Source organism: Calypte anna, chromosome 4 (genome assembly GCF_003957555.1).
Source record: "Calypte anna isolate BGI_N300 chromosome 4, bCalAnn1_v1.p, whole genome shotgun sequence".
NCBI lineage: Eukaryota > Metazoa > Chordata > Aves > Apodiformes > Trochilidae > Calypte > Calypte anna.
This window is the reverse complement of record NC_044247.1, coordinates 465034-481779: the sequence shown is the minus strand read 5'-3', so window position 1 is coordinate 481779 and position 16746 is coordinate 465034. Positions and strand designations below refer to the sequence as shown.

The 16746-nt window shown below is 59.4% G+C and overlaps 1 protein-coding gene across 5 annotated transcripts in view; it reads right to left on the bottom strand.

Annotated features, from left to right (window-relative positions):
* Positions 1–89: 89 nt before the first annotated feature.
* The window catches only part of STARD8 (StAR related lipid transfer domain containing 8), a 37713-nt gene continuing 21056 nt past the window's right edge, over positions 90–16746 (bottom strand). For 2 of the 5 annotated variants that reach the window (XM_030449459.1, XM_008501193.2), the window contains 13 exons: positions 10808–10879; positions 9181–9262; positions 7917–7980; positions 6008–7317; positions 4727–4900; positions 4098–4257; positions 3296–3494; positions 2961–3171; positions 2506–2620; positions 1951–2166; positions 1634–1851; positions 1329–1508; positions 90–1184 (listed from right to left, as the gene is read on the bottom strand). In XM_030449459.1, coding sequence (XP_030305319.1) covers positions 1067–1184; positions 1329–1508; positions 1634–1851; positions 1951–2166; positions 2506–2620; positions 2961–3171; positions 3296–3494; positions 4098–4257; positions 4727–4900; positions 6008–7317; positions 7917–7980; positions 9181–9262; positions 10808–10879 — 3119 coding nt within the window. In that variant the 3' untranslated portion in view covers positions 90–1066. Of the gene's footprint in view, positions 1185–1328; positions 1509–1633; positions 1852–1950; positions 2167–2505; positions 2621–2960; positions 3172–3295; positions 3495–4097; positions 4258–4726; positions 4901–6007; positions 7318–7916; positions 7981–8098; positions 8175–9180; positions 9263–10807; positions 10880–16746 lie in introns of those variants that run through there. The other 3 variants (XM_030449462.1, XM_030449463.1, XM_030449460.1) reach the window with 3 other exon arrangements.

The following is a 16746-nucleotide window of genomic DNA, read 5'->3' as shown; positions in this document are numbered from 1 at the left end:
GTTTTTTCCCCCCACCAAGAGAGAGACAGATAGGGTGTGTTATGGCACAACTGACACTGGGAGTGGCTCCCAGTGTGGGTCATGTTGCCTTCCAGTTGGAACGAGGTCTGGTGAGTTGGGTCCCTGCCTGAACGGAGAAACCAGGTCAGTTCCTGGGCACTGGCAGTCAGGGTGGATGGGTTCTCCAGGGAGGAAAGGGAGGGATGGAAGGGAATGGATACCTTATCAGGGAACAGCTCTGTACCCAGGAGGTCAAGGGTTCTGCCACCAAAGAGCAGTGACCCCAGGACACCCCCTCCTCCCTGCCACCCCACCTCCTTGTAACCACTCTGGGGACACATTGCTCCTTCTCAGCTCATAGCCAAGCACACAGACACGTCTGTGCCCTCCAAATGATGGCTGGGATGGTTTTGAGGGACAGGTTTGGTGTGGACCATTGCCCATCCAGCCCCCACTGACTCCTGGTGCACTAGAGAGGGGAGAGAGACCCAGGACCACGGGGCTTTGTCTTCTGTGAAATTCAGCACCAAAGGTGCACCGGGCTCCTTCTGCCACCTGAGAGGGCTGGCACTCGGGGTGTGTAGCCCCCTCCTCCCTGAACAGCAGCCTCTTCCACCACCACCTCACCAGGTCAGGATGCCTCCCTGGCTGTCCCCACTGGGTGACATCCTACACCCATCCCTCCCCTCACATCCCCACGCTGCACCCTGCAGCTACCCCTCCATCCTCCCCTTGGCTGCTCCTGCACCTCCACACACCTTCACCCCTGCTTGCACCACCTGCCCTCCCGAGGGGCTCCCCCCAGCCCCCTGCTTTCCCTCTGCTCTCTGACCCCTCCTGTGGGGACCAGGGGCTCCATGATTCACCTCTGTGGCCAACCTGCTGCACGAGGGGTGGCTGGAGCAGTGGGACAGAGTGCCCAGACCAGGGTTAAAGGACATTGATACAGCTGTGTCTGCACACCAGCCTCTGCCCCCTCCACCCTGCTGCCCTCTGACAGCCCCAGCCCGTGTCCACAGCAAGTCCACGTCTGACAGGACCGAGCATCCATCATCTCCCCACCACCTCAGATCTTCGTCTCGGGGCCGCTGGGACTCAGGGCTGGGAAGGAGTCTCGGATCCTGGCCAGCTCCATGGCACAGAGGTGCCCAAAAACCTTGTTGTACCACTCGGGAGAGCGGCCCCTGGAGAAGGGAAGAGCAGAGTGAGAGGGGAGCTGTGGGCTGGCTCTCACCCAGCACTCCTGGTCCCTGGGGTGGGCAGGGGGAGGAGCAGCTCCTGCTCCCACCCCACCAGTGGGTGCTGGTGCTCACCCCGGGTCCCCTCACCTGAGGTCAGCTCTGCAGATGTGGGTCACTTTGGAGCGTCCCATGGCACTGGGCTCGATGAGGTACTGGGACATCAGGATGATGGCTTTGACACCTCCCCCCTCCACCAGCAGCTTGTCGTGCTCCACAGAGATGGAGATGAGCAGGCAGGCTCCCCGGGGCAGGTCCGTGCACCAGCGCCTGTGGGACACAGCTCAGCTCCATCCCTGCCACCCCCCCACGGGCAGCCCCAACCCCGAACGGCCCAGATGGGATCCCCCAAACCCAGACCAAACCCTCCCAGCCGGATCCTGCCCACCCCTCACCGGAGCACCACGCAGTCCCGGCGGGGGTGGGGTGCCATGCTGTCTGTCACGTAGTGATAAACCTCCATGTCCTTGTCCAGAGCCTCCACCACTTGACTCTGCAGCAGGTCCTCGTCCCAGAGGTGACGCTCCCGAAGCACCCGGTGCAGCACCATGGCTGGGGGGGCCTCCACCTCCGTGGAGACCTTCCACAAACGCAGAGGGTGACCATCCCCAACCTGGTGGGCCAAGGGAAGGGTCAGACAGGCTGTCCCACGGGACCACCCCCCCAGTGCTAACTCCCTGAGCAGCTTCCACAGCCACACAGCAGAATTTACCTTTTTGCAGGAGAGCTCTGTGTTCAGGGGCCCCGGGGTGCTCAGCCACCCCTTGAACTTCTCTGACGACTCTTTGAGCAGGTTCTGGACACTCTGCTCAAAGTAGGAATGCAAATCCTTGCTTTCTGCCTGGCACACAAAGTCAGCCAGAGGATGAGGGTAAGCGTCTGCTGCCATGTAGGAGCTGCTCAGCTGGAGCAAGATGTCATGGGAGACCTGCAAACCAAGAGCATAGAGGTCTTCAGAAAGCCATCAGGATCTGAGGTGGACTTTGTGAGTAGTCCTGGGCAGGTAGAAAACCCCAGCTCCTCACCACACCAAGGCAGGAGGGGGGAAGGATGGACAGAGCATCCCTGGTCATCCATCCTGCACCACCATGAGCCTGGGAGTCATTCCCAGGGCTGACTGGTGGGCAGCAGCTGCTCCACTGTAGGACACGTGCCCTTATCTCACTCCACACTGACCCACAGAACCAGCACCCACCAACCAGGCCACATCTCCCACTGTCAGCACCTGGGAGAGCAGAGCTGGGCTGGACACTGTGCAGCCACCCACCTGGAAGAGCTTCTTGCAGTCGGTGATCATGTGGGAGAGCCCCTGTGTCGCAGCCATGTTCTCATTGAGGTCCTTCTGGTCAGGCTTCCCCATGGTGCCCCTCTTGTGTATCACCCTGTGGGGAGCAGGCACTGCTGGCACCAGGAGGGTGGGCAGGTTGCCCACTTCCACCCGCTCTTGCCCGGGGGACCCCCGCATCACCAAGCAGAGAGCTGGGGGCTGTGCTGAGAACGTGCATGTCACAGAATGACAGAGTCATCCGGGTTGGAAAGAACATCTGAGATCATCAAGTCCAACCCTTGATCCACCGTCACTCTGTGGTTACCAGACCATGGCACTGAGTGCCACGTGTCCCCACCATGCCTGACCCTGTCCCGTGGCCTCCTCCCAGGATGGACAGGGAGGGGATGAGGAGGGGCGGGGGCCGGAGGAAGGCTGGTGATGCCCACCCTTACCTCGGCGAGGTGCTCTCCTTCTTGGACACGTTGAGATGGAAGATGGAGGGGGCCAGGCAGACAGCCAGGTTCCCTGCAGTCATCTGGTTCTCCTCGGCAGAGGCGATGTCACTCAGGAAGTAGAGCAGTGTCTGCAGCACCTCCCTGTTCTCATCTGGCATCAGGATCACTGCTGCCTGCACCGCCTGCAGCCGCTGCTCCTTGGACACGTCTGGGGAGCCGGGCAGAACCCATGGTCAGCAAGTCCAACCCTTGGGACACCACCTGCCCCCTCCAAACCAACAGAGAGGTGCCTCCTCCTCCTCCTCCCCAGGACACCCCAGCCCCCCACTTACACTGGTAGATCTGCAGGAAGGTGTCTGTCAGCTTGGTGGTGAAGATGGGCTCCGGGAGGTCACGGAAATACTGCTTCAGCAGATCAGCCACGTCGTAGGCAGACTGCCCCTCGTAGCTGACGTGCTCGGGGCTGGTTTCATTCATGTGCCGCAGAGCCTGGATCCGGGACTTCACCCCTGACTTACGGAAGATGCCGACCTGCCAGGGAAGAGAGGGTTGGGGCTGGAGGGCACAGCAGACACCTGAAAGGAGCCTGGGAGGGTTCCTGTGGGGCAGGCAAGGAAATTCTTCCCCAAAGGTGGGACAGGTGACGAATCATTAAGGTTGGAAAAGAGGTTTAAGGTCATCAAGTCCAACCATCAACCCAACACCACCATGCCAACTAAACCACGTCCTCAAGTGCCACATCCACGAGTCTTCTGAACACCTCCAGGGACAGTGATTCTACCACAGCCCTGTTCCAATGCCTGACCACTCCTTCTGTAAAGGAAGGCATCCTAACATCCAATCTGAGCCTCATCTTGTGTAACCCGAGTCCATTTCCTCCCACCCTACCACCAGTTATGTGGGAGAAGAGACTGACCCTCAAAGCCCCCTCCCCAAAAGTGGGACAGGTGAGGAAACCCCTTCCCCTGAAGGGGAGCACCAAGGGAGCCAGGGAGACACCGGTGGCTGTGGAGTTGCCACAGACAATCCCACTCTCCTGCTCCACCATGGCCAAGGGCTGCAAAAGGTGATCAGAAAGCACCCCTGGCCCATGAGGTTTTTCCCCCAGATCTCCGGGGTCCCCCACGGCCTCACCTGGTCGAGGCAGCGGCTGCGGAGGTAGCGCATGGCCTGCTGGATGCTCTGCGGCAGCGGCTGCCCCGTCCGCTGCACGTTGATGATGGGGGGCACCCCAAAAACAGCCTTGTCCCTGTAGTCGGGGACTTTACTGCGCTTCATGAACTTGGGCACAGTCCTGCAAGGAGGATGGACAGGGGTCAGTGCAGGGAGAGGCTCCCTCAGCATCACCTGGAGGAGGGGATCGCGGGGGACACACAGACACACACCTCTGCGTGGTTTGGGTAGCAGCGAGGCAGCTTGTGAGCACAAACTGCAGCTCTTTTTATTAACTCAAAACACTTTCATCCTTGGCTACAAAGGGAAACCACTGCCCCACTCTCTTATGTAGCTGCAGCATCTGTGATGCCCCACAGACACCTCCTGGATGCAGATGGTGCCGGGAGCCCCAGCCCCCATCTCATGCTGGCGAGGCTGCCCACAGCCCTGCAGAGCGAAGCCAGCTCCCGTGGCAGCTCCTTCTCCTTCCCCTCCCTCCCCATCCCCTCGGCACACCGAATCAACCCCAGGGAGCCGGGCTGGGGGGCAGCGCCCCGCACAGCACAGAGCCCGCACCCACCATCCCCATCCCCTCCCCAGCAGCTCACCACGTCCAGGCTTGCTTGTGGGGCACGGAGTACTTCTCCATGATGGCCGTGAGGCGGAGCAGGGAGCACTTCTGGAGCAGGTTGAGCTGGGCAGAGGACTGGCGATTGATCTCCAGGGAGGCAGAGTTCAGGCTGGGCCGGTGCGAGTTCTGGAAACTGTGCCAGCGCAGCTTTCTGTGGGGAAAGGACGGAGCTGGAGGAGCTGGAGAGCCAAGAGAAAAGCTTTTCCTTTCCCCGTGCTCTGGGGGAAGGTGCAGGCACAGCAGCAGCTGGGCTGAGCACAGTGACCCCAACACCAGCCCTGGTGCCACCACTGCTGGTTCCCCAGCCTGGGCACTCACAAGCCCAGTGCTGGAGGTGGCCACGGAGGGCAGGAGAGACACCCTGCCTTTCCCTCAAGGTGGGGTCCCTCCCCAAGGCTCCCCTGAAACAACCAGCACCCCCTCCACCTGTACCCTGGGCTCACTGCACTGAGTGAGCAGGGCAGAGCTTGGATGCTCAGGGGGACTCAAACCTACACGACCCACCGTGCAGAGCGACGGCACGGCCATGGGGACACCCCCAACACCCATCTTCCCAAAAAGAAAAGGCCCCCCGCGGGAAGTAGTGGTACACCCTCAGGAACCTGCTAAAACCCTTCCCAAGTCCCTGCTGCTCTGGGAGGGCTCCTGACAGCTGCTCCTCTGCATTCCCAAGCCCAAAAGCGGCACAAGAGACATTTCCACCTAATGAAAAAGGACATCCCTGTCTATCCCCCCGTGCCGGCAGGCACATCCCCTGCAGCCTCAGCCCAGCAGAAGCCAGACGGCGCCCAGAGTTCAGCTGCCCGTGGGAGCTCAGCTTCCCTCATTTAGTCCAGTTATTAGCAAGTGAAAAGCCAGCGAATTATGGGCGTGTGCAGGCAGGGAACAGCCAGGGAACAGGCAGGGAGCAGGCAGGGAGAGAGCAGGCAGGGAGCAGGCAGGGAGCAGCAGCAGCAGCAGCAGCGCTGGTTTGCAGCCAGCAGAGCGCACCCGCGCCCCGCACTTGCTGTTCAGCAGCATCCCCGCCTCCAACCACCAAGGAAAAGACGACCGAAGAGCCGGGGCTGGCAGGGACCCTCCGCACACTCCTGCCACGGCCCCGGGGCTGCTCCCCCCGAGCCACGGGCTGGGCATCCCTGCTGCAGAACCCCGGTGGGATGCGGATGGGGTTTGCGGTGGTCTCCTGGCCACCAGCTCCGGGTCCAGCCTGTTCAGGACACTGGAGAGGAGGAGGACAGAGCCCCAGCACCCCCCTCACCTGCAGGGCCTGGTGAGCGACGCTCCCACCCCGGAGTCCCGGCGCTCCCGCATCTCCATCTCCTCGGCCTCGTTGAGGGAGTTGCCCGTGCTGTCGAAGTCGCTGGCAGAGGTGCCGACATCCGACATGGACCGCTCCTCAAAGTGCAGGTTGGAGGGTTCCCCTCCCGAGTCTGACTCCTCATCATCATCCTCATCCTCCTCCTCGCCCCGCTCCTCCCCAGCCAGGTCCGGGGAGATGGCTTTATACCAGAGCTCCACCTTCTGCTGCAGCCCCCACATGTGCTGCAGGATGTCATCCAGGTTCTCGTAGGTCACCTCCTCGTCCTCCTTGCAGAAGTCCTCGCTGCTGCCGAACTCGGGCACGTTGTCATACACACTGACCCGGCTGCCCAGCGAGCTGCAGGAGCCCCGGCGGCAGGAGAAGCCCCCAACGCTGCTGCTGCTGCCACCCCCCAGACCCACCGCCGCCTTCCCCGATTTCCAGTGGGCCAGGGAGCCGCCTCCCAAGGGACACAAGCTCTCGATGGAAAGAGATTTGGGGAAGGTGCCTGGTTTGTGGTCCCGGGGGATGTAGACACGGCAGTCCCCCCGGCGCTGGCAGACTCCTGCAGCCCAGCTGCCCCCACTGGCCACAGCCCCCCCATAGTCTTCCAGGTAAACCCCACCACGCCGGGAGTCAGAGCTCCCCTTGCTCCTGCCTGAGCCCAGCAGGCGGTTAGTCCTGTAGGATACCGAGAAGAAGTGTTTTTTGCCATGGAAAGAGGCAGATGCCCCTCTTTTGGGGGAGCCGGCCTTGGTGGCCGCCACGTTCGCCTTCAGGGAGCCCCATCCTGGTGTGGCCGAGATGCTGTCCTGTGGGGCCACCTTCTCATCTGGGCTGGCTTTCTCCTTGTCCTTCCTTCGGAGCGACTCGATCCTCTTCAGGAAGCTGCGAGATCTTCGCTTCTTCAGCTTCTCCTTGGAGCCCTGGCCGTGGCTCGGGGGCTGCTCCGGCTCGGAGCGCTCGCTCAAGCTGCGGCTGGAGGCAGCGATGGGACGGGGAGGGGACAGGGGGACAGGTAGTGTGACCCCAGTGCCCAACGTGCCACCTGTGCTGCTGCTGCTGTGCAGGGACACGGCCTCAGGGTTGGTGCTGAGGTCTGTGAGGATGCTCTCGTGGCTGGACGCCGGCCGCATGCTGGAGCTCAGGACCTCAGAGCTCTGGGAGAGGACATCGACGGACCCCACCCGGGACCACCTCTTGCTGTCCCTCTGGAAAGCCCACCGGTTGCTGATGGCACACAGGTCTTCCTCCTCAGAGTCTTCATTCTGCAGGGGACAAGAAATCAGCCAGTGTCACAGAGGGTCAGCACATCCCCCTGCCCCTGGTCATCCCACTCTCCTGGGACGAGCACCCCAGCAAAGGGCAGAGCCCACTGCACAGACTTTTCGATCCCCTCCTGTCCCCTCTGGCTTCAGAGGGCTCCACTAGGCACCATTTGGCCATGCCCAAGGGCCATGCTGCTGCCAGGCTCCCCACATCAAAACAAGGACAGCCAGAGCACACAGGGACACCCCTGGGAATGCTTTCCACGGGCGTGCATTTCCAAGCATGCATTTAAATGTTATTATTCATCAAGGGACATATAAAAGGTTTAGTCATTAACATGCCAATATTAATTGTGCTGCTGGGGGGGGGCTCAGCAGGGCCCCCAGGGTGATGCTGCAGGCACAGCCCTGCCCAGACCACCCCACAGCTGCTCCAGCCCAGCTGTCACAGCCCCTGCAGTTCTGCTGACACTGCCAGGGACGTGTGAGGGCACCCACAGGCACCCACCAGGCACCTCTGGGCTGTGTCCATCCTGGGAGACCCCGGGTGCTTCCTGGTGCTGCACACATCACCCCCAGCCCCAGCCCCCAGCACCTACCTGTTTATGCTGAAAGTGGACTTCCAGCTTCATGGAGGCACACGTGTTCAGGGTCATCAGCCTCCTGCAAGACATTGAGAGAGGCTTTACCCCAGTCCTGGCCCCTGCAGCACTTGCTTTTTCTTCTTTTTTTCCCCTCCCAACCCTGTTTTGGCCTCAGAGCCCTTGTTGTTCTCTGTCACCTGTCACCCAGCAGCTGTGGCTCCAGGGATCAGGGGGACAAGCAAGAGAAGGGGTCCAGGGGGTTCAGTTTCTTGGAAGAGCTGCATTCCTGTGTCCTCTCAGACCTTTCTGTTAGGCAGATGCTGTGAGGGGTCATTCTGGGGATCCCAGAGACAGCCTGGGGGTCGGGGACATGGGTGGCCCACCCAACCATGCTGTTCCCACAGGCAGGATGACCTTGTCTGGGTTTTTAAAGCAAAATGATCTCAGAGCTCCTACGGCCAGCCAGGTGACAACAAAAGGACACGAAAGCTCAGACAGGGAGCCACAGTGTGCCAGAACCTGCCTGGACAGACAGACAGACACTGGGGCAGGAGGAGCTCCCTCCTCTCAGGCGTTAGATCCTGCTCAGGTTGGCAGAGCCCCCCCAGCCTCCCCAGCAGCTCCCAGAGCTATTTTCAGCCCAGCTGCTGCACGGAGGAACATGTCCTGGTGGAAAAATGTCCTGGCAGGGCCACCAGGAGCTGGGACATCCAACGTCACGTGAAGCCACAGCACTTGTGAGCACCAACATCCTCGGGGAGGGCAGCTCCAAACCACCCACACCAACCACTGACTGGCACCGTGGGATGTCCACGGAGCCCCTTGCACTGCCCCAGTGCTCAGCAAGTCCCTCCCTCCCTTTTGCAGGCAGCAGTTTCCTGAGGGCAGAGCCAGAGCCCCTCCCTGGGTACCCCTGCATCCCCTGCCACTTGGACCCGAGTCCACCAGTCTGCCTGGTTCCCAAATCACGCTCTCCAAACTCCGTTCCGTGCTCAGAGATGTTACGGAGCAAAATAAAAACCGAAGCAGCGTGAGACGCCGCGGAGAGCAGGGCCGGGCTGGGGACCTCGGGACTGCCCCTCCCTGCACCTCTGCGGGGTCTGACAGCTCCGCCCGCACCAGCAGAGTTTCAGTCAAGCTCCACGGGCTGCAGTTACCCAAGCTTGAAATTAAAACACAGCCCGAAAGTGCCAGGAAGAGGAGGATGGTTCCTGGGAGACACCTCCGATCCCCAGGAGCAGCCTGGAGATGCCCGCGGAGGGGGGGGAGGGAGCGTTACCTGCACAGGGATTTGAGGGAGTCCTGGTCCAGGAAGCTGTGGTCCTTCTTCACAGCACCGATGTCGAGAGGGAACAACGAGTCTGGGGAGGCAAACGAGAGGAGAATCAGCAGCTGCTCCCACAAGGAAGTGTGGGAGCCCAGGGACCCCTCTGCACCTATCGGGGGCTTGCGGAGAGGAGCCCAAGGGCAATCCCGGTGCCCCATAAGACATCACACATGCATCACACTCATCAGTCACTCCTTTCTCACCTCCCAGGGTCAAGAATGTCTCTCAGTTCCCTGGGGGAGCCTGGAGCTGCTAAGAGGTCTCCCAAGGCAAGAAATCTCTACCTGCATGGTGGCCCAGTAGATCTAGCACCTCCTTCAGTGCCCCCCATGCCTCAAGACCACAGGATCACTGGTCTCAAGGCAGGGGCTCCAGGACCACCTGGAGGTGGTACATGCCCAGGGGCTTTGGGCAGTCCTCCTTCAGGTCAGGCAGTGAGGGTGGTGAGGTGGCAGAAAGCCTCCCTCCAGGTCCCTGCTCATCTCCATCCACCTGGAGAGAGCTCTGCTGGGACCAGCTGTGTAGGACCTGCACCATCAGTCAGAAGTGTTAATGGTGTTAATGAAGCTATGGAGTGCAGGCACCAAGAGGATGCTGAGCCTGCCCAGGTGGGGAGAAAAACAGAATGAAACACTTGGATGCTGAGCCTGCTCAGGTGGGGAGAAAAACAGAATGAAACACTTGGAGGATGTGGAAAGTTTTGCTAGGACAGGATGGAAAAAGGGTCGGTTTATTCATAGACTCCAGCACCCAGCACCTGCTCCCCTGGGAGCACCACTGGGGACCAACACCTGGGGCTGGGTGTCACCTGCAGGAACCCAGCACATGGCTGTGCCAGGAGCAGACCTGAAAATAGAAACCAGAGGCAAAGAGGCAGCCTGTAAAGCCATCACCCAGGGGCAAGAAGAGCCTGGCTCCCGTGCACGTGTTGGGGGGTGGTGGAAAGGCCCAGCTGAACAATAGCCACTGCTGCAGCCCTCCCCAGACCCTGCTTCCCCCCATTGTCCCACCCGCTGCCTGCAGGCACTGCTCACACCCCCGGGCCCCCAGCAGGGACCAGCAGTGACAGCAAAGATCACCACCAGAGACACCCTGCAACCCCCCCTGCCCATCCCCTGCCCCCATGGGACCCGCTTTGCCCCGGGGATGGGACCTTCTCTGCTCTGGGCATGGTTTGCTGGGTGAGGGCAGAGCCCTCGCTGCCAAAGGGCATTTTTGGGGCAGGATGTGTCAGCAGGGAGGCAGTAGGACATGCTGACACTCCAGGCTACCCCCACTGGCTGCTCCCACCCACTGCAAACAGTCCCTGAGTCCTGAGGAGCCAGCCCAGCTCCCCACACCCCCAGCAGCCACCCCAGGACTCCTCGCAGCCCTGCCTGAAGGGGAAAAGTTCAGGAATGCAGAGAAGTTCACAGCAGGGCGGGCTCCGCAGGCCTTGGCCAAGCCCAAAGGCTTAAAGGTTTAACACATGATGTTATAATTAATAAACATCCCTCTCAGTCCTCTCCTCTCCCTGTGCCCCGGGGTATTTGGTTGGGATGCAGGAGCAGGGTGAGGAGGAGGAGGAGGCAGCTCTCACCTTCATAGAGCTGGGCATACTGAGGGAATCCTGCTGCCCGCAGCCACTCACAAGCTTTCCTGGCCTCAGTTTCTGAAAGAAAGCGAAGACCCATCCTGAGCACCCTGCTCCCCAGCAGCACCCAAGCCCCTGTCTCACAAGCAGAGGGAACCCCCAGCTGCAGAAGGGGAGTGTGGGGTTTGGGGGTGGGCAGCAGTGCCCACAGGAGCTGCTCAGCTTCATCCTCTCCAGCCCAAGGCAAAAAGGAGGAGGGCACAGGGACAATGGGGCCACAAGACACAATTCCAACCTCCTGGTGAAACATTTCATTTCTGAACACACAAAATGCAAGCCCAGTACCCTGCCAGGCAAGAGAGGGAGATCTTTATTTTAATAGTTAATCCAGAGCTCATCAAAGCTTAGGGCTGGTCACTTCTGCAAACATCCTCCAAAAAACCTGCCAAAGAAACCTCTCCTCCTCCTTCCTCCTCCCCACCTCTTCCTTCAAGCTGGCATTGATCCTGGAAGGCACCAAAACCCCAATGGGCTCCTCCACGCCCCTGGCTGGCTGGTTCCCATCCCTCAGCTATCTCCTGGATGAGCCCATCCAAACATTAGCACTGTTTTCCGGGAAATTTCTCAACTTTACAGAACCGGAGGGAAACCAGCCCAAAGCGCACTCAGCCAAGGCAAGCTGCTGCCCGCTGTCGGCAGCCCCTGCTCTGCTGAGATTGATACTTCTGAGGGCAGCAAACATTTGACATCAAGCGTAGAAAATGTGACAGCAGCTCCAGGGTCTTGCCCGTCCCTCTGGGAGGCACCACCCAGCACAGACCGGACCCAGGCCAGACCCACCCGGAGCAGATTGCAGCCAAACACCCCGATTTCATCACCATCCCCCAGCAGCCTCAGCCCAGGGCTCTGGATGCCTTTGCAATCACAAAGATACAGCAGGAGAAAAAAAGAAGAAAGCCCAAAAGAAGCAGTTGAGTTAAGGACAGGACCACGCCATGACCCTGGACCCAAATACTTCAGAAGTTTTGGGAAGGTTTGGAATGAGCATCTTCATCTGGGTCCAAATGGCACAGCTGTCCTTAACCCTGCCACGAACCCAGCTGAAACCCGTGGCTGACCCCTCCTGCCCTTGACAGAGCTCAAAACCAGTAACCCCAGTGGAGACCTCAACCCCAGAGCCCCCCTGGGTCAGCCCTGTCCCCTGGAAGCTCCGTACCCCTCCCAAGCACCCTACGGGGAAGGCACCTTGCAGCTGGGACCACCCAGCCAGGAGAGCACCAAGGCCAGCAGGGCAGGAGGCTGCAGCTCAGCTGCCCCCAGCCTCCCCCTCTTCTCCTGCCCCGTGACACCCTGATCCCCAGGGGGAACAGGGCTGGAATCTCCTGGGAAGGGCAGCCAGAGCAGAGCAGAGCTTACCCCTGGCAGCGGAGGGGCTGAACTGGCAGAAGAGCATCTCCAGGACACCAACGGGCACTGCTCACCCTCCAGAGGACATGCAGGAGCTGTGTGACACCCAGAGGGGTGTGGGGAGCAGCAGGGGTGGGAGGGAATGGGATGGGATGGGATGGGATGGGATGGGATGGGGAGCAGGCAGGACGGGGCCAGGGCTGCAACAGGATGCTGCCTCGTAGGACTGAGCCTGGCTACTCATTGCTCCGGTGGAAATGAGGAGTCAGAGCACGACATTTCCTTCCCCTCCACCACCTCCTCCTGGGAGGGGGGATCCAGACCTTTCCTCACCCCATTCTGGAGCGGGGTCCCAGGGTTTACCCACCACAGCGAGTCCTGCATACCCCCCCCAGACCCCAACGCAGTGAGAACAAGACCACCGAGGAGGGCAGGGGGGTTCTGCCACCCCAGCCCTCCCCACATCACCCCGCTGGCACAGAAAAGGTTCCCAAGTGTCCCTGTGCCGGCAGCCAGCTTCCTCTGCCCTTCCCACAGCCCTGCATTCCCAGGGAAGGGCAGGAAAGGACGGGCAGCAAACACCCCCCAGTCCTCCCTAGCAGCTGCCAGGGCAAGGTGACAGCGACCCAGACCCCTCTCTGGAGAGCTGGCAGCACAGGGGGCTGTCCCCAAGCCCCCAGGGACATTGGCCTGGAGAGAGGCAGGAAGGGCAACAGGGCTGGGGATGGGCTCCAGGGGGGATGCATCTGCAGGCATGTGGATTCTCTGATGTCTAATAAAGACTCATCACACACCACGGCTGCCCCTCAGCAGGGCAGGGGTCTCATTGCCTCCTCTGGCCAGCAAATGAGCTGGCAGCAAGTTAGGATCTTTGGGATCCGTAGTTCAAACACGGCAGAAATGACCCCGTTCAGCCCACACTGCAGGAGGAGCAGGAACACACGGAGCAAGAGGATAAATCCCAGGGAGCCCCCCCATCCCACCAGACCCCCAGCCCAAACACACTGCGTGTCAGGAAAGCATCCTGGCAGGATGGCAGGGCCCTGGCACAGCTCCTCTCCTCAGAGAACTCCTCGACATCCCATGGAGGGGAGCAGCACTGATGCACTCGCTGGAAAAAGTTCCACCCAAGTTTCCAGCAGAGGAATGAGGAATGCAGAGGTTCCTCATCCTCACAGGGAGCCCTCACACCCTGGTGCTGCCACAGCCCCGTGTGGAGGAAACCCCACTCAGTTCACAGGAGGAAACCAGCACTCAGCAGTGGCACAAAGGATCCCTCTGGAGCTCTGCTCTGCCCTTTTTAAGGGCTGTAATAAAAAATAATAAAAGATTTTTTAAAAATTAAAAAAGCCAAAATCAAGGATTTCTCCAGCTGCAACAATCAACAATCTGCCTCCTTTTTCCCACTGCCAGCCCTGTAGTGTGACTCTGAAGCCACCCTGCTGCCCACAGTGCCCCCTCACACAGCAGCCCACCAGTGGGCTCTGCCCATCCCCTGCTCCATGGGGCTCTGCCCATCCCCTGCTCCATGGGGCTCTGCACCACCAAACACCCAGCACTGCTGCACCTGGTGCTCCACAGGCTTGTGAAAATCCCATCCACCTCACAGACCTCTGCAAAACTCAGAACCCCTAAAGCCCTGTGTGTGCCACAGGCCCAGCCTGCAGCCTGCAAACAGCACACGGGGACTGACAGTACAGATGATGATAAATCTCCAGTATCACAGGAAGAACCTGGCCAGGTAGTTAAACAGCTCTGAAACTACACTGTTTACAGGCTGGCACTCTATGCCAGGGACATGGAGTCATGGAATCACGGAATTGTTTGGGTTGGAACAGACCTTTAAGATCACTGAGTCCAAGAGTGACCCCAGCAGTGCCAAGGCCACCCCTGCCCCATGTCCCTCAGCACCACAGCTCCATGGCTGGAAACCCCTCCTGGAATGGGGATTCCACCTCTGCCCTGGGCAGCCTGGGCCAGGGTCTGACAGCCCTTTCCAGGGAGAAATTGTTCCCAAGATCCGACATAACATCTCCCTGCAGCCTCTCCAGATAAAACAACACATCAAGCTGTAAAACCAGAAAAAGAAAAACCCCAGCCAGGTAACTTTTCCACAGCCCACCCCTCTCCCAGCCTCCCCTCTCCTCCCACTGAAGCCATTGACTTGGCTGACCCAGGGAGAAATAAGCCCCAACATGGAGAGGGCTGCAGATCCATTATGCCTTCTGCATCTTAAGCAAGAAGAAGGGAAGGACAAGCCACCCACAACTGGAGTGAGAGCAGCCAGGGCTGTGCCACATCCACTGCCCCTCTGCATCCCCACAAAAGCTGCAGCTCAGGCCCAGGGTCTCATTTCACTGGGGCTCCCCACTCCCATGAGGGCAGAGGCTACTGAGCACTTCAAGGAAAAGAAGAAAGATAAAGCTATGGGAAAATCTGGTCTGTTTTTCAAGAAAAGGAAAAAAAAAAAAAGAAAAAAGAAAAGAGAAGAAAGTTAAACAACAGAAATGGCACCTCCTAACCCTTCCCTCACCCTCCTGCATAAAAGCCAAAGCAAACCAAGTGGCTATGAAGGAAATGGTGATTTCAAGACATCTCAGACAAGAAGAAAATTCATTCTGCAGACTTTCCCACCTGCCCTCCTGAGCTCGCTCACTGCCTGAGACCTTCTGCAGGGTGAGCACACAAAGCTGGGGTGCAGGCAGACAGCAGAGCTGTGAATCCTGGCTTGGTTCATTGGGAACCGTGGGTTCCATGCAGCAAACAACAGCAGCACAACCACTGCCCTCCTTGTCCCCAGCCCAGGACCATCCACGGGAGGTGACAGTGCCCCCAGCCAAAGCCCTTCCCGCAGGCAGGCAGCCGGGGAGCTCGGATCTTTCCATGTTGTCCAACTGTCCTGAGCTAACAGCCCTGGCCTCATTAACCCTGTCCTCATTATCCCTGCCCTCATTAACCCTGCCTGCCTGCGAGCCATCTGATTTCTCGCTGCTGAGATGTTTGCAGCTCTCCCTGAGCTCTGCCCAAGCACCAGGACCAGCTCACTTCCCTGGAGCAGGGACACTGAGGTGGGATGTCCCAGACAGGGGCTGCCACTTCCAACCAGAGGAGTCACAGCTTTCCACAGCAACCAAAAGAAACAGGCACTGAGGTGATGCTCAGGAGTGAAATCCAGCAGAGCTGTGTTGTGCTGGCAGCAGCATGGAAGCAGGACTGACCAGGAGGGAGGAGAGCGATGGAGACCACCAAGAACCTTTCCCCATCCCACCAGCCCTGACCCTGGACCTCAGCTGAGGCCCCTCTTGCTTGGCTGTTTGGAAACCGTGGGAGCTGCTAAGGACAGAGCCTGCCCTGTGCACAGGCTGGGAAAAATGAAAGCAAAGATGGATCCATCACAAATTTCCCTCAAGATACCCACAAGGATTAAAAGCCCTGGAAGATCTTCCAACAGCACCAGGGCAGAAACGGGCCTGGGAGGGGACATCCTGGACCTGAAGTGCAGGAGGGGACAGCTGAGAGGAGCAGTCTGGTGAATACATCAGGGAGCAAATCCCAGGAGGAGCAAGGGCAGGTGGCTGCCAGCAGCATCACCTCAAAGATGGAGAGGAGTCCTGCAGCCATGTGCAAGATCTCCAGCAGCTGCTGCCTGGGCAAGGTGGAACCAGACAGCAGAAACCTGAGGTTAATGGGGGTCACCAAGGGGGCCAAGCAGCCCAGGGCTCTTCCACTCACTTTTTTTCCCCTCTCTGCCCTGGAAAGAGAGAGCACTGGGGCTGGAGTCCCAGTTCAAGGTTTCCTTTCCATCTCCTCTCCACGAGGAGAGCAGACCAGATGCTTTTAGAGGAGCAGTTTTAAAGGCTGTCACAGTTTTGCAAAGAGACAAAGGAATATTTTTAAAAAACATAGAAGTCTCCTTGCCAGGAATGCAGGGAATGTCAGGGAACATCACCAAACAGGATGCACAAGCTGGCCTCAAGCAATGTCACAGCCCCACACACGGGTCTGACAGTCAAGATGCTGGATCCTGATGGAAGATGGAGCCACCCTGGGAGCAGTGGGCTCAGCTCAGTGCCTCCTCTCTGTGTGACACCAGGGCCACCAGCCCCAGCCAGCCCTGCCTCACCTACTCACACAACACAGTCTGAAGTGGAGCCTTTATGTGTACTGGGCCATCTTCTGAGGAGCTGGAGCAAGCAGAGCCTTGGGGGACCACGGCCCAGAGGACAGGAAGGGTCTGAGGAGCCCCGGGAGGGAGCAGAGGGTTCTGTAGCTGATGGGGAGTCCTGAATAACTGAGCTTTGCTGTAAGCAATACCAAACACTTCTGAAAAGGGTTCAAATGATTCTCTGCTTCAGGTTTATCAATGAACCAGGTACTGCCCAGCCTCCCTGGGGAGTCACAGGCAGAGGAGCTTACACCCCATCCCGCAGCCATCCCGCAGCATCGGGTGGGAGGCTGAGGAAGCCCCTCGGGGTCAGGACAGGCAGAAGAACCCAGGCTGGAAGCTCTGATTCAACACACCAACCATTGGCAGCAGC